Here is a 23,992-nt window from a genome sequence, read left to right as displayed (position 1 = left end):
TGAAATGTGTGTTACGTTCAAGTCTAAGGAAGTGGAAATGAAGAAACCGTGTTGAAATGCAAATGTTGAGCAACCTTGCAAGTGAGTGCTGGGATTTGAGCTAAAATTTACAAATATTCTCTAGAAAAAAAAGAAATTTTGTGCTCAAGAAAGGGTTGAGGACTGTCCTGTGTTATTCATTTTCTCTTCTGCAGGCACTAAACCATATTCTCATGAATTTTCACCTTTGTAGAAGAGGGTGAGGGGATCCACAGAAGTACAGCAGGACAGAAATGGAGTCAGGTCAAAGGTGGCAGAAGAGGAGCTATAGGATCTCAAATCTCTCAGAACAAAAGAAACTGGAATAAGCAGGAAACCCAGAAGTTTATTTCCTCTCCTTTTCTGCCATTAGCACAAGGTGTTGCTACAGAGGAGCTGCGCTTGCAAGGCACCTAACGATAAAGGGCTTCTACAGCTCACGGTGTGAAGGGTGGAACTGAGTGAAAGCTAGCCACCATACACAGAAGTGGTTTCCCTGCAGGAGCAGGGCTGGTATGTGGTGTGTCACTGGATCAGAGAGTGAGGACTCCAACAACTCCCTTTGTGCAGCGCTACAGATGCAGACACTGCTGCCGCCAAACCCTCTCCAGGCACAGCTTGTAAGCACAGGTTAAAGCAGGTCTCTGACCTCAGACCCAGGCTGTTCTTTGGTCATGCTGTAAATGACTGCAATCTCCTGGTCCAGTGACAATTCAGGTCCCTCTGTTTCTGGGGGGAAGCGTCTCAGGAGATGTGGAGCGCTAGCAGATAATGCAACATTTCCCATACTGCTCAGAGACATGTGCCCTGGCAAAATGCAACTGTAGTGAAACTGCTGCCCTGTTCTTTCTACTCAGACTTGTGTAAAGCGTGACCTGCCTGACCAGTGAGGAGGTTCAGGGTACAGAAAGCCCAAGTGACCATATTCCTTTCAAATAAATGGAGCAGAAACTGATGGATGGCATGAAGCCATGCATCCAAATACTCTGCTCCAGTGCTCTGACCTACCTAAGCTGCTGGAAATCAGCCACTACAGATGGTGTCTGCCGAGGAACAGGCAGGAGATGGATCTGCTGAAAGGCTGTCTAAACCCAGGAATGGATAGGTGGTGCTCTGAAACCATAGAGATTCTGACAGATGTCTGTGACAAGAGATGGGGGAATGGCTTTAACTGAAAAACGTAGATTTAAATTAGGTATTAGGGAAAAAAAACCTTCACTATGAGGGTGGTGAGGCACTGGCACAAGTTGCCCAGGGAAGTTGTGGCTGCCTCATCCCTGGAAATGTTCAAGACCAGGTTGGATGGGGCCTTGAGAAACCTGCTCTAGTGGAAGGTGTTCCTGCCTGTGGCAGTGGGATTGAAACTAGGTGAGCTTTAAGGTCCCTTCCAATGCAAACCATTCTGTGATAAAATTATCAGCAGTTCTTTTCTAGAATAGGTCAACAAGGCATGCAGACCCCATCAGTACGCGGGAGTGATTGAGGACAGGTTTTAGAATATTAATCCCATCCTTAAACAGGGACTTACCCACCAGCATGCTTTCAAGAGTTTAAAGAGATTCTTCTGTTGCTGAAGAGCAGGTTCACACTAAAGGACTCTGGCAATCAATCCTAAATCAAAGTGACATTGATGTCATTCAGCATCACCAAAAATACATAGCTAAGTTCTTGGCATGAATACACATCATAAAATATTTAGAATGCTTCATAAGGGAAACAAAATTCATGGCTTCCCCAAATGTTTTTATAAAGGCAGTCAAATTACACTTTAATTATGCTCGAGTGCATGAATTTATGATGACAAATTTACATGTCCTTAATCTAGCAAGCATATGCTTTTCATGAGGCAATGGGGATAGAAGCAGTATGGCTCAGAGGAATTCATAGTAATTTAACTGGTAGCTGTAAGGTCAATGACTTCAAAGACTTCAGTGCTGCCTACCTACTTGATCAAGCCCCTTATCTGAAGTACTTCCTTAAAATGCCATGGTCAAAGTACCCAAGGAATTGATAAAAAAGAAGTCTGTTACAATACCTGTGTAATCAATTACAGCATTTGGAACACAGCAGAGCTACATGGGAGCTACAACTGCATCCTACAGTAGCTCATCAATCAAAATCTTGACTAATGTACAGCATCAGCTTGGAAAGGGAAAACAGCTTTCAGCTCCTATAGCTGTCACTCTTAGTCTCTGCTGCAGCAAAACAACAGAGGAAAAAATACATAAGCCCAGCTGTACCGATTGTTTTCAATCGACTCAAAAAGATGCCCAGTAAAACATCTGCAGGAAAATGGTGCCCACACAACTGACATCGCGAAGGTGATGCTGACTACCAGAAACCGGCTTTAATGTGTGCTACCTTTGCAGAAAAACGAAATAAGCATCTCAAAACTAAGCACAAGCGAAACAGGAATATAATCATGCTGGGGCACAAATAGCATCACCAAAGCATAATGGCCTCAGTGGCAAATGCATCACAGGTTTGATTTTGCAGCACACTTTAATTTTGCCTGTGTCCCTTAACTACTGTTTTTTTATCCAAGGGAATGGAGGAGTCTGTATTTAAAGGAATACAGGGGGAGTTACAGGGCCAGGCACAGAACTGAAAGAAACTGTATCTCCTGCAGGCAGCTGCTGATGCCACAGGATGTGTGCCAAGCCTGTGGCTGCCAGTCCCTTTAGTACAGACTCTTCCATTCCCTGGATAAAAAGCAGTAGTTAAGGGACAAAAGGGACAAAGTCACCTTTCCTGACTTAGGGAGCCGGGGGTGAGCACAGCCCTCTCCCTTCTGCACCGCCCAGCTGAGAAGCAAAGACTGAAGCTTTAGAAAGTCATTTTAGGGCAGCAGTTCTTGAAGTCTGTCTTCCCTGACATCTCAGGGTAAAGCCAAAGCCTCCTGTGCTCCTAGCAAGGAGGTAGCTGCCGGACAAACCCCTCCATCCCAGGAATCTCACTTGGGAAAGCAGCCTTGGACATGTCGCAATAGCAGCAGGGATCATTGTCATGAGACCAGCTTCCTTGTCAAGACAAGGGTGTCAGACAGTCCAGATTTAAATATCCCAAACAACCATTCTGCATTTCAGTTCCTCCTCTGCTCCTGTTTATTTTTAACGTTTCCTTTTTTTTTCTTTTTTTCTGTTATCCCAGCAGTTCCCAGAAGTTCATCCACACAGGAATCACCTTCATTTCTTCTTTCCACCCTGTGTTTAGCTACTTTCACACCACAGACCTTGTTCTTAACAAATTCCACAGCTGCTGAAGTACTCAGATTGTTGGCAGCAGCAAAACAAGTCCCAGTTGCTATCATAGCCTGCACTGTGTAGGAGTCACTGGTTGCTGCTGCCTAAATTAACTACTCGGTAACTACCACTACCAGGGCAATTCCTGGGAGCTTGTGCAACGCACACGTGCTGGACCACACCTCCATACTCCATGGGAGTTTGAACAAGGAGTCAATAAAATTTCTGCCATGTCCAACACTGAAACACCAGAAGGATTTTTTTTGGTGCTGAGAGCACTAGATTTCCATGTCAGAAGCAAATCTATGCTAGAATAAAGGTTCTCATGTTACAGTCTATGAAATGCCACATTTTGGTGACGGAGCACTGAAGGTCAGGATTTGGAGGGATGGAGAAAGGGAACCACAAACAGGCTGGGCAATCTTCCTTAAAGCGGACAACGAGAACAGAAGCAGAAAACTCCTCCAATACTAAATCTTGGGTTTGAGCTAGGTGATCTTTAAGGTCGCTTTCAACCCAAACCACTCTGTGATTCTGTGATTCTGTGGAACAGCAAAAATGTTCCTACTGAGTACACAGCAGAGTCAGATAGCAAGTAACTGTGATATATTAAACAGAGAAAGGGGAAAACTTTCATTTTCATTTTCTTATGGATCCAGGTATGTCCAAATAGCCATGAGGTTAAAAGTACTCACAGAAATTGAAAGCCTGCTACAAATTATGGGGAAATACGCGGAACACAGACAGAAGTAGTCTGGAAGATATTTTTCCCTAGAAAATATCAACACTTCATTTAAAAGAACATTTCCACTGTCTTTATGAGAACTGTTTAAAACAACAAGAAGAAAAACCCAACAACAACAAAAACCCACTTGCAAAAAGTAAAATTAGATTTGTTCTATCAAGTCATCTGTGACAATAGGAGAGTGGAGGAGGAGGAAGAAATGCTGCATTTGCTAAAAGCTTTATTTTAACTCCTGATCTATGGAAGAAAACAACCAAGAGCTGCACAGGGAGGAGGGCTGGAGGAAGTTGTTAGCCAGACAATAGCAGGGACTGTGAAAACCAGAGCCTTATTTAGAGCAGAAAAATGGGGTTCTGACAGCACAGGTCTTGTAAGTGCCTATCCAAAATTAAAGGTCAGAAATTACCAGTGTGGGCAGTGATTCACAACTGAACCCCAGCCTTTTTTCTTCCCCAGGTTTCCATGTCAGCTTCTGCCCAAAGACTTCAGGGTGCAAGAATGAAATAGAAGAGTTATGGGGGTGGGGGGGGGTGGGGGACAAAGGAACCCATTTCTCTGGGCAAAACATTATCAAAGTACTCAAAACCAGCCAAATTTGGAACAACGCTGCGAGGTCCAGCAGCTGGGTTCACCTAAGGTAAAAGGAGTGTGTGTATGTGTATCTTAAGCACTCTCCAACAGCTGGAAACTTAAGGGTTAAACACATCTTCCTTCCCTCCTGTGTTCAAAGCCATATTTTTATTAAAAGAAGAAAAGAAGAAGAAAAGGAAAAGAGAAAAAAGAAAAAGTCCTTCCCACAGTCAAAGTGTTTATGGAGTTCAAAAAGGCTCTGTGTATTCCCAGGTCCAGCACTGAGAAAGGTTCCAGCTGGAAGAGCAGCCATGCAGAAGGAGGGAAGAAGCCAGGGACAGTCCCTCTAACCAGCATGTGGCAGGTTCTCCACAGGATGCTGAACACCCCTGGGCCAGTCTGTGCTGCACTCCTTCCTCCAGCTCCCTCCACTCCTCCCAGTTATTTTAATATAGGTCTTTGAATGAGAGGTGTCACCGGATGGATTTTGTTGTTCTTGCAGGAGAATGAATCAAGATGCTTCTAAAATCATGATTCAACAGCTGCTGCCTGACCGTGGTCATAACTGTGCCCAAAGGGACTGGAGCACAGAAACAAGATGGAAAAAGGGCAGTTTCTTCCTTGGATGCTTACAAATATCACCTCATGCTCACAGCTTTTTGTGGCTGACATAATCTCTGTAGTGCACCACAAAGCTCAGAGCAGTGAGGATCTCCAAGAGCTTCACTCTCAGTTTAGGCAAGAGCACATAACTTTAAAATGGAGCCTGCCAAGTTTACAAACAGCATTTTACAGCATGTTTGCCTGCAGCAGATCTCAGTTTGGAGACACAGGAAGCCCAGCCCTATATTTCTCATTAAATGCAAAGCAGAACCCCTTGTTTTACCTTTTTTATAGCTGTACAAGCAGTCAGACCTCTGGCACCTTCTGCAAAGCGCACAGTGAATCTCGTGTCTCCCTTCCAAACACCTTCAGGCAGCAGGAAGAAGAAACTCTCCTTTCTGCAGAATGCATCAGTTCATTGAGGGCTCCAGTCCCCCCAGGAGAAGGTGAAGAGCAGAAGCAGCGTCACAACAGGGCCACAGCCGCTCTGGGCCCAGCAGTGCTGCTGCCCACAAATACCCTGCCCCTATAGGGCTGTATGGCACTACATGCTATGGAAGAAAAGAGGACTCTGGAAACGCTCTGGTCAGGAGGATGACCTCTGTGACTTTCTGCTGGTGGCTGTCTCTGAGGCAACTGTTAAAGATAAAAGGTCTGTGCCACCAAGCTGGTCCAGAAACCTTCATCTGTCCATGAGCTGGGTAAACCTGCAGAACAAAACACACAGGGCTGATTGGTGACCTTCAGCTTCAGCTGCATTCTCTGTCCAGCTTCACTACCAGGCCATGAATGCCACTGATGTTTCAAGGTCATGTCATCTGAAGTGAATGAAACAAACTGAAATAAAACTCTCCCAGGATGCCCATAATGTGCTGTTTCCTAGTCAATGGTGTGTTTGAAGGCTGATTCCTTCAGACTTAAATCTTTCCCTGTTTGGGCACCTGACTCTTCAGTAAGAGTTGAATGTGGATGGTACCACACTGTGCCAAACTGTGCAGTGAGCAAGAGGCAGGGTGTGCGTGGGCAATCTTTTCTCTTTCAAAACACCTTTCTGCAACAAAACGAACACAGAAAAACAAATGCAGAAATGTAGAGAGGAAAGCAACTTACAAACCTGATTTCAGGACCAGTGAATGTGCTTTCAAATCTAAGATGAATTCAAGTTGACTGACCAACTATGTATAGACCCAGGCACATGGAGCATAGAAAAGAACGAATTTATTTATAAAGCTTGCCCTGGTCCCCATTTGTAAGACACCATGAAAGGAAAGGCACTACCCAGCACAACAGTAAGGTAAATTCCAGCCCACAAAAATCAAAAGGAATTTGATGTTTCCAAGCATCCAGACCTATCACAAAGGCAAGTTATGCCTGTCCATTCAACATGGAGTGCCATGAAGGTGAGGTATTCCATTTACACTGCTACATAAACAGGGCAGAACTTGGCCTTGGCCCCTAGGACAAACAGCCCTGACTGGCTCCCACCCATATATGTGCATACCGACCCTGAGCAAATTCAGCTTGCTGAGAGCTAGCCAGAGCAGTCCCATGCAGGGCTGGGAAGCTTGTGAGCTGCCAGCTCTGCAGGTCAGCACAGCAAGCCTGAGTTTGGTCCACTTTTATTTAGCAGGGGAAAGCATGCTTAAAGAGAGTCCACCCTCTGGAGATTCCTGCTGAGGAGCAAATCCAACAGCAGGATGCCGCAGGGTCCCAAAAGCTGCTTAGCAAAAGCCAAGCTCTGAGGTTCAGTCTTCCCAGCTGACTCCCGCATTGCCGCTGGTGCAGTGCAACACGGTGTACACAGGAGGTGTTCTTCCATGGCAGCAGCCACCGGGAGTGTGCTGCTGGGAGAGCAGCTTCTTACCCTGACACGCTGAGAGTTGAACTGGAAAGCTTGAACCCAAGAGTGCAGAGTAGGTGGGTAGGTTACAGCTGGGTTCAAATACAGGTTAGGTCTCAGCTGGTAGCTGGCAGCTCTCCTCTGGGCACTGAGGGTGACAGCTAAGCAGGACTTGTGGCTAAGATGGGCTCAACAAGCACTTTGGGAGGATGGGAAAGGGAGACATTGTCTCAGCAGTATTTGAAGTTACACTTCAGTTCTCACATAGTAATGTTATTAAAATAGCTATTTTAACATAGCTAAATCTCTAGGAAACAGTCAGCTTTGCAGGCTGCCCAAATAGTTCAGGCATACATCCATTTTACCCCTTTTGTTTTACATGCTCATTGATTCCACATGTATACAAACACTTATTTTCTTTGCAGCTTTTGATGGGAGAAGGGTGAAGGATAGATGTAATTAAACAAGATGTAGTCTGTCCTGCTAGCTGGTGTTTTAACAGATCAGCAAGTTAAAGCGTTAGGTCTTATTTAACAGCACAAGGACGTGATAAGTGCAACGTCATTTAGTACTGTTGAATTGCTTCTGTGGAGGTACACAATGAACACCACAGCTTCTCAGCTGTGTATGAAAATCATGGTGCATTCCTACAACATTACAGCACTTCACGAGCAGAGGCCTGATAACAAGTATGAACTGGGAGAGAAGTGGCTGGAGAGCAGCCCTGCAGTAAGGGAGCTGCAGATGCTGGTCGGTATCAGGCTCAAAAGGACTCAGCAGTGTGCCCTGGCGACAGGGAGGGTGAACCGCATCCTGCGGTGCATCAGACACAGGATCACCCACCAGTCAAGAGAGGGGATTATGCCGCTGTATTGAGCACTTGTGCAGCCTCACCTGGGGCACTTTGTGCAGTCCCGGGCCCCACAAGGTAAGGCTGTGAAGGTCCTTGAATGCATCCAGAGAAGGACAACAAAGCCAGAGACAGAGCTGGAAGGAATGTCCTGTGAGGAGCGGCTGGGAACTTCAGTCTTCTCTAGCTGGAGGAGAGGAGGCTGAGAGGCAACCTCATTGCTCTCTACAGCTCCCTGAGGAGGCTACATGAGAGATGGAGGTGCTGAGCTCTTCTCCTTGTTATCCACTGACAAGATGCATGGGAATGGTTCAAAGCTGCACCAGTGGAGGTTTAGACTGGACATTAGGAAGCATTCCTTCACTAACAGCATGGTCAAACACTGAACAGGCTTCCTAGAGAGGTCCTTGATGCCCCAAGCCCATCAGTGTTTAAGAAGCACTTGGACAATGCCCTTACCTTCCAGTCAGCCCTAAACTGGTCAGGCAGTTGGAGTAGATGATTGTTGTAGATCACTTCCAACTGAAACATCATAGACCAATCTAGTTTAGTCTACCTTGAAGAGCAAGGTAGGAGATCCCATGCAGAGCAGCATCAGAGATGCCACCATCAGCTCTCAGCCCCGAGCCAAGCTGGCTCCATCCCCACTTTGGGGGATCGACACCACACAGGTGTGTGTTGAAAGCACAGCAGGGCCCACGCTGGCCTGCAGCCCCTGAGCTGCCCCCTCCGTCCCTCACTCCGCTGCAAAATCAGCTTCAGAGGATGGGAGTGCTTTTCTGTCTCTTTCAATGCAGAATGCATCATTCCCCTGCTGTCAGATGGGGAGATTTTTGGAGAGTGAGACAGTTGTGTTCCCATTTGACACTGGCTAATATTGCTATGCCAGATATGCGGATCAGTTCAGGACTGCTATATTCCTCCATGTAATTAGATGTTTCTTGTCCCACAGGCAGTTTTATCAGAAACAATCTACACGTACCAGAGGATGCAGAATCACTCTGGCACTCTTAGTGACATAAATGGAGAACCAAATCTCTTGTAATGATGAAAATCTACGAAACAGTCCCAACGCAGCAGATGGATATAACATCTGGCTACCAGAAACCTACCCTGAACACATGAAAAATGAAACTTAAAACTGCACTTGTATGACATACAGTTGTTTCTTTGAGAGGAGAAAGTATCAGTGGGAAATGCTTCCTTTTACTAGTAGCATTTTCCTTAGGAACTTATTTAGGATGTGGTGTACGTTTTCAGATATACTCGTATCAGTTCTTGATGTTAAAACATCAGTTTAGTTCTGAAATGGTAGAAATAAAGAATTTTTCCAACTGAGTAGCAGCAGTTAAAGATTAAACATTTAAAAGAGTCCTAGGGCTCTCTCTCCAGTGGATAGGTTTTGTATATCAGAAGCAGAAACTGCATAAGCACCTGTTAGATACACACAGGTCAGAGAAGCAGTGATACAGTACCAATACCCAAACTCACAGGTTCAAGGCTGAAATCTGCAGTGGACACCAACTAAAAGATTCCTTCTAATGGCAAGAGCTTTGAAAGAGGTTCATTTATTCACAAGGAGGGAAGAGCTGCAACAGCTGTAGGGGCAATGGGCAGCCTTAATGCCAACAAGGCAGGCTAGGATACATCCACCAAAAGGCTTTTAAAATTAGTTTAAAGCATCCTTCAGCTGAGCAGGTACCCGACAGAGTCCTGCAAAGGGAGAGAGGCAGCACAGCAGAAAGCAGGAAGTCAGGAGACCAACTTGAACACAATAAAAAAGTTGAGAATACTGATCCATGAGGACAAATGGATAAATGATCAAGTAATTCCTAAGGATGGAGATTTTACTCAGTTACAAGAGCCTTCATTCATCCCTGACAAAGTTCTCTACATACATCCAATTCAAAAAGTTATACGTGAGGTTATTTCTTCTCTGGATCAGCTTTTTTTGGATCAGCCTCTATTTCATAGTACACAGTTCAAGCCTCTACCTTACCTGCCTTTACAATAAACCAAATAAGAATCTACACAGAGGTGTCTACAGCTACAAACTCCGCGACAGATGAAAGAAGGTCCTTTCTTCCACTAACCTTTCCTTTTGGGATAGAACATATGTAGTTCCTTATGTCTGTAAGAAACAAAGCACTGTTTTAACTAATTACTGGTTATTTATACAACCAGGAAAATGAACAATCTCTGCATCCTATGACTTGGAACAAATCAAACCCACAGAATAAATAAATAAGGTTTTGTTTTGTGGTTTAAGTTAGCAGCACATGTGTGTGGAAACACCTACCGACACAGCTAGGTAATTGTGAATACAGAAGGTCTGGCCAGTAGCTAAAGTAGAGAGGAATAAAGTTTAAGATTATACAACATCCAATTTAAGATTTTTTTAATCCAGTTTATTAAATATTGCTTTTTGGGGACATGTTTACAACAAGCCCAAATAAATTGTTTAAGGATTCAAAGCAGTCATATTAAAATACAGCTTCAATATAAAGTTTGTCACAGTTTTACAGTATTCAAAAATGACAGACCTGCCTTAAAAAAAGACTATTACACCAAAACATAAGAAAAAACAGAAAAACAAACAAGTTTGGCATTTTCATAATCTTTATAGTATAAAACAGAATATTAAATCTATTACCAGCAAGCTGATACTTCAACCTATTACCTAGTCTGAAGTGTCTCCTGTTAAAACACACTATACAACAGCACTATACAAAAGTCATGGTGATACTCATTTGATGAAAGTGCATCCCTGAAAGTTTGCCAGTTTATTATAGTTAGCTCTTAAAAAAAAAAAATAAAACGTCCTCTTTTAACTGAAGGCTTTATTTTTTATTTTTTATTATTTTTTTGCGGTTTTGTCTCTCAGCCTTCTTTTAAAAGTGTCTACGGACGCCCACCAGGGGGCAGCGTAAGATTAACCATCAAATCACGAACGGCCGCAAATATTGTGCATTCACCTGGAACAGGGAAAAGAAACAGGTTAGCATCACTCCACACACAGGCCTTCACCCCAACAAGCAGGATCTGCAATGATTTTAAGGGATATAGCTTCGTCTTTCCCAGCAGGACAGCTCTTGCTGGTCATGAAATTGCAAGAAGCTTTTAACTTTTAATCACTTTTGAATATCAGATTGAGTCTATACTGGGATTTATCGTATGCGGCACTACAATCCGTATTTTTCTGCATGCTATTAATTAAAATTACATACACCTTCTAAAGAAAAAGAAACACTTTTCCAAGTCCTATTTGTATTGGTTAAGAGCAGAAAGTAAACATTTCAAACGACTCAAGTCTGAAACAGCTGGAAGATGTTTTCTGTCCTAAGCCTAGTTTTGGAAACATTTCTAATTCCAAGACTGGGCAAAAGTCAGAAGACTGTTTCTTTCTACCAAATTATTCTGGCTTTACCCTTGACATCCAAATGCAAAATAAAATACAAATGGACTTTTGTTTCCAACAGCTGAGATCCAATACAGAGAGGAAAACCCAGCCACAGCTGTCTCATGTTTTGAATACCAGTATTTTTTTTGACAAAAACAGACATTCTGAAATAGCTTAAAAAAGTTAAAACCAATAGAATCAAGAGGGTTTAATTAGAACAATAAAAGGTGAAGTATTAGACAGGTGTGACTTTCATCTACTGTTTCCTGGTAAGAGAATACAATTAATAGCTTCTATCATACCCTGGTCACTGTGGGCTGAGTTTTTCCTGCACAGGTCAAGAAACAGCAATGAGGAGACACTGAATTTTATTGCTGAAGGAGCAACAGTGTGAGCAAAGAGATAGGAGCAGAGCCTGTTGGGATGCATTAATCCTAACTGCCAAACTAGGGATTCCCAAGATAATTTTGGACAAGTCATTATCATACCCAAGCTACACATCTGGGTTAAATACCATCCACTGCATCACTGAAAATCAGACAATGAAAAATGCTTAGTCATGAAGTGCTTTAAGAAACATCACAAGACCCTTGAGCTCCTCTCTTAAGGGTCACCTTCAGCATCTGCAGGGATTTTAATTTCCTTACCAGATTGATGTCCACTGCGTAACACAGCTTGTAGACTTACAGCTCAAGTTTAACCCTATTATTTCAGAGCACTGATTCTATCTCAGTCCATATCATTATTTCCCCCAAATAAAATATTTTTTCCCATGGAGGCATAGGTAAAGTGATCTCAGAAAGCCAGTGCACTCACAATGAATCAACGTTTTACTGTTAAACACAGCAGAATGTGTTTGCCCACAGATCTGAAAAGAAAACTCTTCCAGAAGAACTTACTTTTCAGGCACTACTATTTTATTAAGAGGAAAATTAAGCTGAATACAAAATACTTTCTCACAAAGAGAGAAAGGTAAAAAGGATACAGCCAAAATGAGGCAACACTGATTACGGGTTACAATGAAAGTGCCAGTAATATACGTGCATGATGGGAAGCCCTGGTCCTTTCTTACTCAAACAGTGCAAAGTTCACTTAACCAAGCAAAACGCAATGAGTGCAACAGAAGAGCTAACACAGGTAGGAAAATCCTGGGTACAGCACAATAGCATCAGAAGAGAAAGGATATGCATCTGGGATCTCCCATGTACAGAAGTCTCCCAACTATCTACATTCATCTGCTGTCTCCAATCCTCTTTCAATGGCAAAGAAAAGAAGGTATCTTGTTCTCTTTTAGCAGATATAATAATACAAGTTTTGACAGTAAGAACACAGGAAAATGCATTTCAAGTGTCCTCAGGGAAGATACTCTTGGCTGGGTGGTGGTGTTGGAAATAAATTAAAAAATCCATACAGACTAGTTCTTTCTTTTAGAAGTCAGAGGAACGACTACTAGAGAAGTCTTCTGCTCAGTTAGCTACATTCTTCTTTGCCTGGATAAGGTCCCACTTGTGGCCACAAGCTCTTTAGATACGCTTTTCTTTCCTTGTCTGTTCTCTGCTCCCTGTACCACAATCCCAAACTACATGTGACAAACAAAAATTGTCTGTCCTGATCTCTATAACAATCAGACTACATCTCACTGGGTTACTCAAGAGCAGCTTTGGCAATTACTCCCTATGCTGCAGCATTTTGTGGAGGATTTACTTAAAACACAACTTAGTGCAATAACAAACAGCAAATCCAGTATCTACCCTTCCCCACGGCAGGGGAACTCGGTGGGGAAGCACCTTCCAAATGAAACACCTGAAGTTTAGTTAACTTATCTCAACACAAAAGTGATACAAAAACAACAGTTCTGTACCACATACAGAACTCCTACAGGTGAGCTCACATGTTCTCAAGTCTACTTTCTCTCCTATTTACCCACACTACTACTATATGTTAAACAGAAAATGTGTGTTAATTTAAATCTTTTCACAATTTTAAGAAATTTACGCATATCCACACCAACTTGAGATGAACATTGCTCATGTTCTAGCAATCGAAATAAACCATCAAGCATAGTTAAAATTACTGCATAACAACGAGATGAGTAATTATACAGAAATAGAATTCAGCCTCTGGATTCATAACTTCTATCTGTTCACTGGATTATTGGAAAAAGATTTTTCATCAGCATGTAACTACAGCAGAACTGAAAGTTACTGTTCTTATGAGCTATCTGTGTATTAACAGACCCCAAGCCACTGCTAACAGACAACATGCTGCCCAAAGAACCTGCTATTGTTGTTCAATGTTTCAGATACTACAAAAAAAACAAAACCCATGACAAACAAGAGGGAAATCAAAGCACAACATTGCTCACAGTGCATTACCTAGGGGCCAATGAACATTCAGAACAACCTCTTTAGCTCAAACACTTCACAGCACGTTTGGTGGACAAAACTGTATGCGCCTCTGTTAGTGCACACACCGACAAAGGTGTATACAATCACTCCATTTACTTTTTAATCATTCACAGCACATGGACAAGTTCCAATAACTTCTTTAACGTCCCTTTATATTCTACTGTTAAGCTCAGTAACTTAAGAATTGGCCATGAAAACTAATACTTGACCATAGCATATTTCTTGTGACTCACTCTGGGCCCATTTGTTAAAAAGTGTGACTCCTGCTGTGCAGCAAGAGTTGGGCCAACAAGAGATGCATTTATCACTCAGGCAGAACAGCAAAATTCAGCCTACATCATCAGTGTAACCTTCTGATGTGTTGCCAGCACTTGCTATTAAGTTACATATTGCCTGTCACATCAGGAGTTTATAATCACTAAAGAAATATGATAGAAACCAAGAAGAATTCAGACTTAAGAGAGGTTTAGTTTGACACTGGAGATTTGTCACAGATGCCTGGGTGAAGAGAATGTATCTACTGGACATGTACAGTACCTGCTCGTGGCGAATTCAGTTCAGCAAACCTCTTTAGAATATTGCTAACCATCATTGGAGCAGCAACAGAAGAGTTCTGCTGCCTGGGAATGTCAGCCTGTTGCGTTGTACCCGAAGCCATATCATAAATAATTGGGACAATAATACTAACAGCTTCCTGTGGGACTGTTGTTTTCTGTGTTAGCTGTAGCTGTGGGAAAGAATCAAAAAGTGTGTTAAACTGAATGACCACATACTCCAGTGCGGCTTCTTATACAGTTAAACACTCTAGGCCTACAGACAGCATGCACTTCCACCCCCTCAGTTTTCAGACATTGATTCTGTAACAAGAAAGTTATCAATCAGGTGTAGGCTATTTTCTTCTCAAAAGCACCCCACAGTGAGTACTGCCTCAGAGATGGCACTAAGGTAGATCTGTTCCAAACATCTTGTTCTTCCTGTCTTTTCCTATCACTGCAGATCTGTGCATCACTTAATCTGTGTGGTTAGAGCCTCAAAGAAGAAAAACATATCCAGCAGTTGAACATTTGAAGGTACCCGCAGCCCAGAGGGAACTGAAGTTTATATACTGTCAACATCTCTCCAAGAACACAAAACATGAAGAGTAGTTGTGCTTTTATAGGAGGGAGAAGAGGAATACTAACTGAACTCAAAAAAGAGATGCTTCCAAATGGCAAACCGTTTTTAGCTATTGCAGTTGTCAGACATAGCATGCTTATGTTTGGCTACTAACCCATGATGATTTCAAAGACACGCAGCCCACAGAATTTCAAAACACATAGCTCTACTTACAAAAAACAACATTTTGGATTTCAGCACAACAGCAGGTGTTCCTGGAGGAGCAATTGGTGGTGCACTGGGAGGAATTGTTAAACAAAACTGCACATTCCATTTCAGCTGACTTGCCTGGTCAGGGAACTGTTAAGAAACAGCAGCACAGAGAAAGACCAGCAAAGGTCTCACATCAGTGACATACATGGCGATGAACTAGGGGAGTGTTAGAAAGTAGAATGTGTCCCTCTAGCTAAACTTGCAGATGCTGCCAAGTTTCAGAATGACTCGGAAAGAACTGAGCATAGGGTAAACAAGAATACAATCAGAAAGATTCCAGCCAGCTTATGTATGTGCCTATCATGCAGTCATGTGCCTGAGGTTTCTCAAAATCATCAGTTTAAAGGAGAAATTCTGAGAGTTTCCAGGAAGGCTAGTAGTGAAACTGAAACTTCTTTATTAACACCAAATAACATATATATAAATTTAGAGTAATGTATGTGTTTATAGATAAAGATACTGCACCTTTTATTTTAAAATATATTAACCAAAGTTGGGTGAACTAAATAGAGGAGTTAACTTACCAGCTCAAGTTTCATTATGTGTACGCAGTCCCTGAGGATATGCGTTGGAGCCCCTAGTAATTTTGTGAAGGCTATTAGGGTGTTTGCTTTAAAAGGTGGTCCTGCAACCTAAAGAAAGACACTATTTAGTACTGCCTATTTAGATAATAGCTGTATCATTTGATATGGTAACCAGCATGCACAGCTGTTCATTTTATATTCTGCAGGCCTTACACATGGTCAATGAAAATCAACAGTACCACTCAAAACGGCACCAGAGATTAAAAGTAATGCACATAAATTGAAACAGTTATGATTTGAGTACATACCCTTGTTTCAAAGAACTTCTCCAATACTTGTAACTCCTCAGATTTCCACTGTCCTGTGTTTTCAGGTGTTACTTTCAGTTGCAAGGTCTGATTGGTTTTGGGATTGAGAGCAACCCTGCACTTCAGTGCCTCCGTCTTAAACATAATTACACCTGGTTCATTGGAGTTTATTAACTGTAGCTGCATAAAAGGAAGCATCACATTTTATCAGTCATTCGTAAATAGCATGTACATGCACACATTCATGTCCAAGACTGTAATGATCAATCTGCCCTCTTTACAGAGAGAAACAGGTGATAGTTGTATACAGGTAAAATTGCCTTGAGAACAAAGTTTATGCAAGATTTGGCTTCCTTTTCTGTCACTGATTCATTGCCAAAGAAATGAAGAGGTTCACACTGTCTGTCCCAAATCCTAAAAGCAACATTTATGACTGAGTAGTTCAGTCAGTGTCAACTAGTAGCTAATTTCACTGACACTCCTGCTAAGTAATGTCATCCACAGTAACCCTGTGGCTGCTCTAGTTAACTCCCAATGGACATACAGCAAATACTTATTATATATGAAGCATTTCAGTTTGTGCCTGATTTGAAAGACAGAGTACAGAAGCATGAAGAACAGCTGTGAAATCATACTCACAGGTCAATATTAAAACAACCTAAATCATACCGTTTCCTGTTGTATGATCCTCTGAAGATGCCTCCTCATAATAACTGATCCAAGGAATCGCTCAAGAGGGGAGCAAAGATAGCTGCCAGCTAGTCCCGGTACAAGCCCAGGGGTAGGAGAGGGCAATAGCAGAATATTCAAGGCACTGTGGGTGAGGATTGTAGGTATGGATGCAGCCCAAGAGCGCTGAGGTAGTTTACGAGGTGGAGGCATGCTGGTTGGAATAGCTTGGGAACCTATTGACAAGGAAAAGGTACTTGTAGTAAGGAAGTATTTCAGCCATAGCATAAGGTAAGTGTTCATTTTATTTGCCATCACTATACAAGCAATGAGTTCTCTCAGCCAAAGCTTAATCCTTCCTATTTAAGAATTTGGCTGCCTAGTGATATCCAACAGACAGACAAAGAATTCGTGTTTCGACCCTCCACCCATGCAGAGAATCTCAGTAACACAAAAATCCTACTCCTTTTTCCTCTTTCTGCAAAATGCCAGCAGATAGCAGGCTTGTACAACAAACTCAATGAGATGCAAAGATGGCTAAATCAGTCACGCAAAAGCAGCATAACTCTGTGATGTGAAAAGTCAGTATCTGGGTAAGCAAATAAGCCTATCATTGTTTCTATTCCAAAGAATTTTCTCTTAATCACAGAGCTCAGTAGCTTAAGACTCACTTCTGCAGTGCACCAAGAGGTATCAATCCTGCTGCATGATTTAATTAGTTTTCCAGTTTGAATTAGGACAGAATTAAGGCTTCATTTCATTAGATATTTAACTGCACAAGGCAGTAAGGGCTGTTAGGCTGATGCACAAAACGATCAAAAAGAACAGAACTAGAAATGTTAAACATTAGTGTTTCACAGTCTTAACACTAATAAAAAAAGCTTACTTGTTCCAGCTCGTGGGGAATGAGAGGCATCTGGGACAGGCGAATGAAGGGAAGGGTTGGCTGGTGACATTCCAGGCATCCGTGCTGCTGGTGATGGACCAGAGACCTGAGGAGATCCTGGCCAGTTCCCTGCACGCTGACTGGGCGACATCATAGTGTATGGTGAGCTTGGGTCTATCGTACCTACAGATGTTACAAAACTATTATTATTTTTTAACAAATTACAAGGTTTTGTAATGTAGAAATCTAAAAAAGGCTTATCAAAATCTGTAAAGCACGGAAGTGATATATATAAAAAAAGTGATATAAAAAAAACCACAAAATACAGAGTCAAGGTTTTTCTGGTTGTATTTTTTAAAAAGTAAAATATAATTGAATGTTACAGCAAATGGGCCTGTTCAACATGTAACAGGTTCTAAACTAAAAAGAGCTCTTGCCTATAGACCTGAACTTCAACTGCTCCTTAGGCAAATGAAAGCCTCAGCTAGACCATTCCTTATCTATTCAGTATCTTGCAGTTATCTCCTCAGAAGTAGCTTTGGTTTTGTACTCTGCTACACAGACTGATCAGAACAAGCTTCTTAAACAGTCTGTTGTACATCTATCTCACTTTCTTCACCCTGACAGTTAAACTGGTGTTCTAAAATTACAGTCTGAATTGTTCGTTTATTGTGATCTATGGAACGGTTTCCAATGCACTGTGATTATAACAAACAATTGTTTTGGCAACTTTCCAAAAAAACTTAAAGGCGACAACCAAAAAGCATGTTACTCACATACAGTCAAACCAGCAGGACTCTGACAATGTTTTCAAAAGGCGTTTGAATTTCTAACCTGTTTCAGTAACTTTTCCAGAAAATGTAAGCAGTGAAAACACATTAACTAATCTAACAAGAGGCTGATTAAAAGCTGCAGCCATTGCTCTGCTACAAGATCACATGGAATTTCCCCACCTTAGTAAGCAGGAAAGAGTGACTGATAGTCAATTTTTAAACTGTTAGGAACACTTTAATGTGCCACGCAGCCACTTTTGATTACTGCTAAGGCTTACACCCACACATATGAAAACAACTACTTAAGCTAATTACAAAACCAAAGTCTGCTCTTAAGGACTTAATTTCAAGAAGCAAATCTGCTCCCTGTCACTAATATATACACGTGCCAGTAAAAAACATGTCAGTAAAAAACTCACCATGTGGGCTGGCGAAGTTAGCTGTCTGTCCCATTGTGATTCCAAGAGAGGAAGGTGAAGGAGTTGGACCAAAGGATGCTGGTGATGGTGCTCTTAGAGCTCCACTAGGTGAGCTTGCAGCATGCAAATTTCCTAACCAAGACATCATATCACTCAAATTAGAACAGAAAAATGGGAAATGTGTAATTTTTCTTTTCTATCAATTGCCACAGTTATCTCCTTTCTTTTTTGGAGATAGCAAACATGATTCACAAGAATTTAGTTTGCACTCAAAGGCTTTAGTTTGTACATGCATAAGCGTTATATTGTCCAGACTGATTCACTGCTCAAAGGAAACCTTCCAAGATATTTGGCTTCAAGAATGGCATTTCCCCCTGCCCAGCCATTCCTCAAATTTAAGTATTTTCAGCTGTTGTGTGTAACAGCTGGGAGCAGAAAGCTTTGGTGTTGAAAAGCTTTTCTGGAGAAGCACGTATTTAAAATTAACAGCTTTTGATCTGAGCAAGTTGTAAGCTGTAAGAATGAAACAGTCCCAAATATGACACATTTAAAGATGACAGTTTCATGGATATTTTTTTGTTTGCTTTAGCTTCAAAATATAACTTTCCAAAACATGTATGGCAAGACTTTGCTATTTTTCCACAATATAAGGTGCATTCTCTTGGCTAACTTGGAGCCAAACACAGCTCAAATAACAAAAAAGGCATGCACAAAGAGCTGCATTTACATTTCCAGCACCTGATTAGCATATAAACTCTCAGCCACCTTACCTGGTGACTGTGTGTGCATCATAGATGGAGATGGTGTTACTGTGTTGTGATAGGAGGTGGGAGGTGAAGTAAGAGGGTATGCTCCTGATGCTCCTGCCTGTTTTGCAAATGGCTGAAATTGTCAACACAGAACAACAAAAATTTTGATCATTTTGTACTACAACTAAAGTTAAGGACATGCACACTAATGCTAATGAGAGTTTGGTCCCCACCTATGAAATCTTACAGGTCCATCAACATAGTAGCTTTATTCTCTACACCACCTTGTTCAGTGCTCACTATTTTTGCCAGTGAATTTTTGCAGTTTCTCCTCAAGACATAACACCTCTAACACCTCACTTCTTTTATCTGCCACCCCATAACAGCAAAGCCTCCTGACTCCCCCTCCCATCTTGTATTTTAAACAGTCATTTTCCCTCCCTCAGTCCTTTTCTTCTAAAGCAACAAGTCTCATGTGACCTTCCAAAGCTGCTGCTCATATGCTATGGGCTATTTACACTGGAATGAGAAATAGCAAAATAAATTAATACGTTTTGCCGCAAGCAGAATTCCACAGCAGAGCAGTTTTATAGTCTCCCTTTCTGTTTTTTACTCCTAATCTTTTTAGAACTGAAGTTCTTAGAAACCTGCAGTTGTGGAAGACAAACATTGCTTATTTTGGCTGGAGGGTACCTGTTGTTGTGGTTGCTGCAGTGGCTGCTGGGGTTGAAGCTGCGATATCAAAGAATCCATCATGTCTCCTCCAATAGGAGAAGGCGGGTTATCATCTTCATTTACAGATCGTCTTCGTGCATCCTGATTGCTGTCAACAAACATGTTCAGGAATGTCTGCAGAAAAATCACTTTTGTTAGCAACTCCCCATTTAAATTTTATTACATAAATGAGCAAAGTATTTGATGAGCTTTAATACTATCTTTATCAGCTACAGCATGTAAGAAACAGGCAGGTCCCTAGAACTAACTACTAGGGGGCATTCATTATATGCAGTATGAATAGTTTACAAAACAGTTCATAAACAGAGCTTCTCAGTGGATATTTAAACTTAATTCCCTTACTCTTTTAATTAAGGGGCCATCTTGCATCACCACCAACCAAGACACCTTGCTCATTAATATGAATTATCTCTAGTCATATATCAACATTTTTATTTTTTCCTGAAAAATAAGGAAAAGCCTACCCCCAAAAATAGCTGTTTCAGAACAACTCAGCAGTATCCAGAACCTACTGACCTTTTGTATCAAACCTACAACTGCCCTGTTTGGGTAAGAACGTCCAGGGTGCCTCCTCCATAGTGTTCTGTTGTATCCAGAGGAATTTCCCCATCCTCTTGAAATATTTCTGCCTTTACTTTCCCAATTTCATTCACTTATGCTTTCCACTGGTATCTATAATCCCCCTCCTCTTCCCATTAACCTTCCATTTGGAATTCATCAAAAAGCTGTTTAAGATCAGCTACATGCATTATCAGAGAATGAATATTCAGTTGCAACTGTTATCAAAAAAAAAATAGCAAACTATACTGTTTCACAATGGGTGCCACTTTCCAATAGTCCTGTAAAACCAGCACTGTTACAAAAGCTGTCCCCAGTTAAGGTATTCTGTCAATGGGATTTTTTTCAGGAGAAGCAAACCAGTAGTGTATTCAGAAGAAAAGCCACAGGCTCCTGCCACACAATGACAGAAGCTATTTTAAAAGAGAAGTTTCTGTCTAGGACTGCAGCTCTTCACAAAAAAAAAGTTCCACAAAGCTCTTCACAAAAAAAAGTTCCACAAAGCTCTTCACATCAGACCCATACTTCCTGTTGGAAGCTCATTTGCTTACAATATGCCAGAAAATACAGAAACGGTCACCTTTAATCCAGGCGCAGGGTAAAATCCTTCAACTATTTTGCTGTTGTCAAAGAGACTGTATGCCCCATCACGTATCGCCACAACACCACGGCTCCGGCAGTAGATGTCGATGCAGTACATATTCCTAAACGCCAGCCTGATATGCGTGGGTGACTGTGGCAGAATGGAGAAACACTGATAGGCAGTGTTGGTGCGCTGAGTCAGACCCAGCATGGGCACAGTTGGAAGTTTGTTGATGGCATTTAATGGAGCCTGAGTGTCAAACAAAACCTGAGAGAGAACAGATATTGAGAGATCAAGCAGCTTACTTTTGAGTAAAGGTCAGGGAAAATGGAGACATGGTGGGGGGGGAATACATCTTTCCCACGCCACCTTCTGCAAGTGAGATCCATAAACAGTAACACACACATGTAATTTCAAAGAGAACAGTTTAATCCGAATTCAGCTCTGAATTATATTGCACTTTGATTGAAACAAGTTTTAAAACCTTACCTGTAACAACTGCATCACATTTGGTGTTTTATTAAACATCTCCTGGAGCTGGTGCAGAATCGTGTTGTGACAGTTACTGCAACCTGAGTTTGGGCCAACAGTTCCCAGTGAAATGTGGAATTTCTGGAGTATGAAATTCCACTGAATGCTGATCTGCAATATTAAAAACATAAAATGGTCTTGGAAACCAGAACAATTATGAGGTTATAACAAGAAAGCTGGTCTGCTTTAATTTTTTTCCTCCCATTTTTCATCAAACCTCAACAGATTCTAATTTACCTTCCTCAAAAGTTGCTGAAGTTATGGGGAAAAAACCAGTGCTGTTAGCTTTAACAACCATTTAGCTAGCTGGATTGCTGGCAACCACAAAACTGCAGAACTATTTTAGAAAGTCAAACAGAAAGAAAAAAAGCCTTTTCTGCCACAGGCAAGATACAGAAAATTAAACTTGAGAGAGTCATGCTGCAGAGAACTGATTAATGAGCTGCTGGGAGTGGACAGGTTTTCTCAGTCATATCACACAAAAATCAGAACTAGACATGCTAACATGTAAGGAAGTCACACGCAGAACCCACACTGCTACTCTAGTTATTAACTGTACCAGTAAAATGCACACAGAAATACTCTTAAAAATTCAGCTTAGAACGTGAACACAAAAACCTTCCAGGAAGCAAATTTCAGGTGCATCAGCTACTTTGCGTCAGTTGCACACAAAAATATATCCTTAGTCTAACACATCTGCATTTACTTCCTCCTCTTCCTTGCATTCAATGCAAGGGTGTGAGCAAGTAGTCAGTTAATTACAAAGTAATTAATAAACTGTAAATTCAAATACTACAGAGTAAGCTAGAGTTCTAAACAAGAGAACAGCACCACTACAAAATAATGAAGGATCTTCTCTTTTGAAAGCAAAATACTACATTTAAAAGTCCTTTCTTCTAAAGCAGAATTAGGCACTCAGCTTATATATATCCATATATCCCAGTACAGCAGTGACCAGCAGCAACACCATAAATTTATCAGAAAAGGGCTGCTACACCAGCTTTCATCAATCAGGGGCACACAACTGTCCTTCCCACAATTTAAAGCATCTTACACAAACCCTCAAAAATTCTGAACATGTTGTAACCTAGCAAATTAGCAAGCTGGCACACTCTCCTGCTCTCTTCTACATTCATCAATATTAATTCCACAGTCGCATATTACAAAGACATATTTTGCAGCAGAATTCTGAGAACTCTAGCCCTACCCATTGTGTTTTCACACATACATTTTAGGTGCACTTAAGAGTTACTTACTGAGCTCCCCTTGGTAGTTCCATAACAAAGGATAAGTTTCCGGTAATTGTAGATACGAACTTCTGAAAACAGGTTTAAGTGGTTGGGTATGTCTTTGAAGAAAGGAGGCAAAAGACAATGAGAAAACCACAGTAATCTGTAAACACATGATTTTCATAAACAGAAGGTGATTTCTGTACCTGGGAGGGACCGTGCAAACTCCAGGACACATTCATACAGCCGAGCGATACTGTTCCAGTCATTAAGGAATGTCTCAACAACTTTGCGACCTCCAACTGGTTCAGACAACTGGTTTTCATACGTCAGGTAAACATGACGAGTTGGTCCTGCAGTGTGAGGAGATGGTAAATACTGATTAAACTAGAGATTCCTAAACTGTGGTTTATAGTCTACGAGTGAACTGCAGCAAGTGACCAAGAAGTATATTTAAATAATGAAAGTGCATCAACTCAGCAGTCAAAATTTTTTTTTTCAGGTACATTGTGTTTTATTAGAAATCTTAGGAGCAGACAGCTGTCCAATAACTCCAAAACATTACTGGAACAGACAACGTAAACTACAAAGAAGCAAAATGTACCAGTTTTCCTAAATAAAACTTGCCTTGCTCCCGAGATGAAGTGCTATTAAGTGGACAGTTTGCAAACACCAGCTCAGCCACCCATGTGCGATTATTTCTACCTTGTAATCGGAAAGTGCAATCAAGAAGAGATCGGTCGAGAGCCTTCTGTGTTTCCTCGTTTACACCTTTACAGGGAGGAATTCTATTTATGATTTAAAAAAAAAAGCGCAATTAGACACAGTACAGTTCCAAAACCAAAAATACTACCCTCCAACATTTCCTGAAGGACTTCCAAGTCTGGACATGAGAGAATGAACAAATCAACAGCAAAGACGGCTAGACTGCATAGTGAGATATCCTATTCCTCTTCAATGACTGCAATAAGCGTGTTAGGAAAG

At 41.6% G+C, this 23,992-nt stretch overlaps 1 protein-coding gene across 1 annotated transcript in view; it reads right to left on the bottom strand.

Annotated features, from left to right (window-relative positions):
- Positions 1-10,693: 10,693 nt before the first annotated feature.
- MED14 (mediator complex subunit 14) overlaps positions 10,694-23,992 on the bottom strand; it is a 37,854-nt gene continuing 24,555 nt past the window's right edge. Inside the window, exons 17-31 of the mRNA XM_062626056.1 lie at positions 23,636-23,796; positions 23,215-23,361; positions 23,036-23,127; positions 21,738-21,890; positions 21,246-21,515; positions 20,066-20,221; positions 19,394-19,505; positions 18,624-18,755; positions 17,432-17,614; positions 16,546-16,781; positions 15,877-16,056; positions 15,569-15,676; positions 15,006-15,131; positions 14,214-14,403; positions 10,694-10,843 (exon numbers count right to left, since the gene is read on the bottom strand). Of these exons, the coding sequence (XP_062482040.1) occupies positions 10,770-10,843; positions 14,214-14,403; positions 15,006-15,131; positions 15,569-15,676; positions 15,877-16,056; positions 16,546-16,781; positions 17,432-17,614; positions 18,624-18,755; positions 19,394-19,505; positions 20,066-20,221; positions 21,246-21,515; positions 21,738-21,890; positions 23,036-23,127; positions 23,215-23,361; positions 23,636-23,796 (2,320 nt within the window). The 3' untranslated portion in view covers positions 10,694-10,769. The remainder of the gene's footprint in view (positions 10,844-14,213; positions 14,404-15,005; positions 15,132-15,568; positions 15,677-15,876; positions 16,057-16,545; positions 16,782-17,431; positions 17,615-18,623; positions 18,756-19,393; positions 19,506-20,065; positions 20,222-21,245; positions 21,516-21,737; positions 21,891-23,035; positions 23,128-23,214; positions 23,362-23,635; positions 23,797-23,992) is intronic.

Source organism: Pezoporus occidentalis, unplaced genomic scaffold (assembly GCF_034315485.1).
Source record: "Pezoporus occidentalis ecotype Australia unplaced genomic scaffold, CSIRO_AGI_Poc_V1 ctg288, whole genome shotgun sequence".
NCBI lineage: Eukaryota > Metazoa > Chordata > Aves > Psittaciformes > Psittacidae > Pezoporus > Pezoporus occidentalis.
Note: the sequence above shows the minus strand (reverse complement) of the source record. Positions and strands in the feature narration are given on the sequence as shown.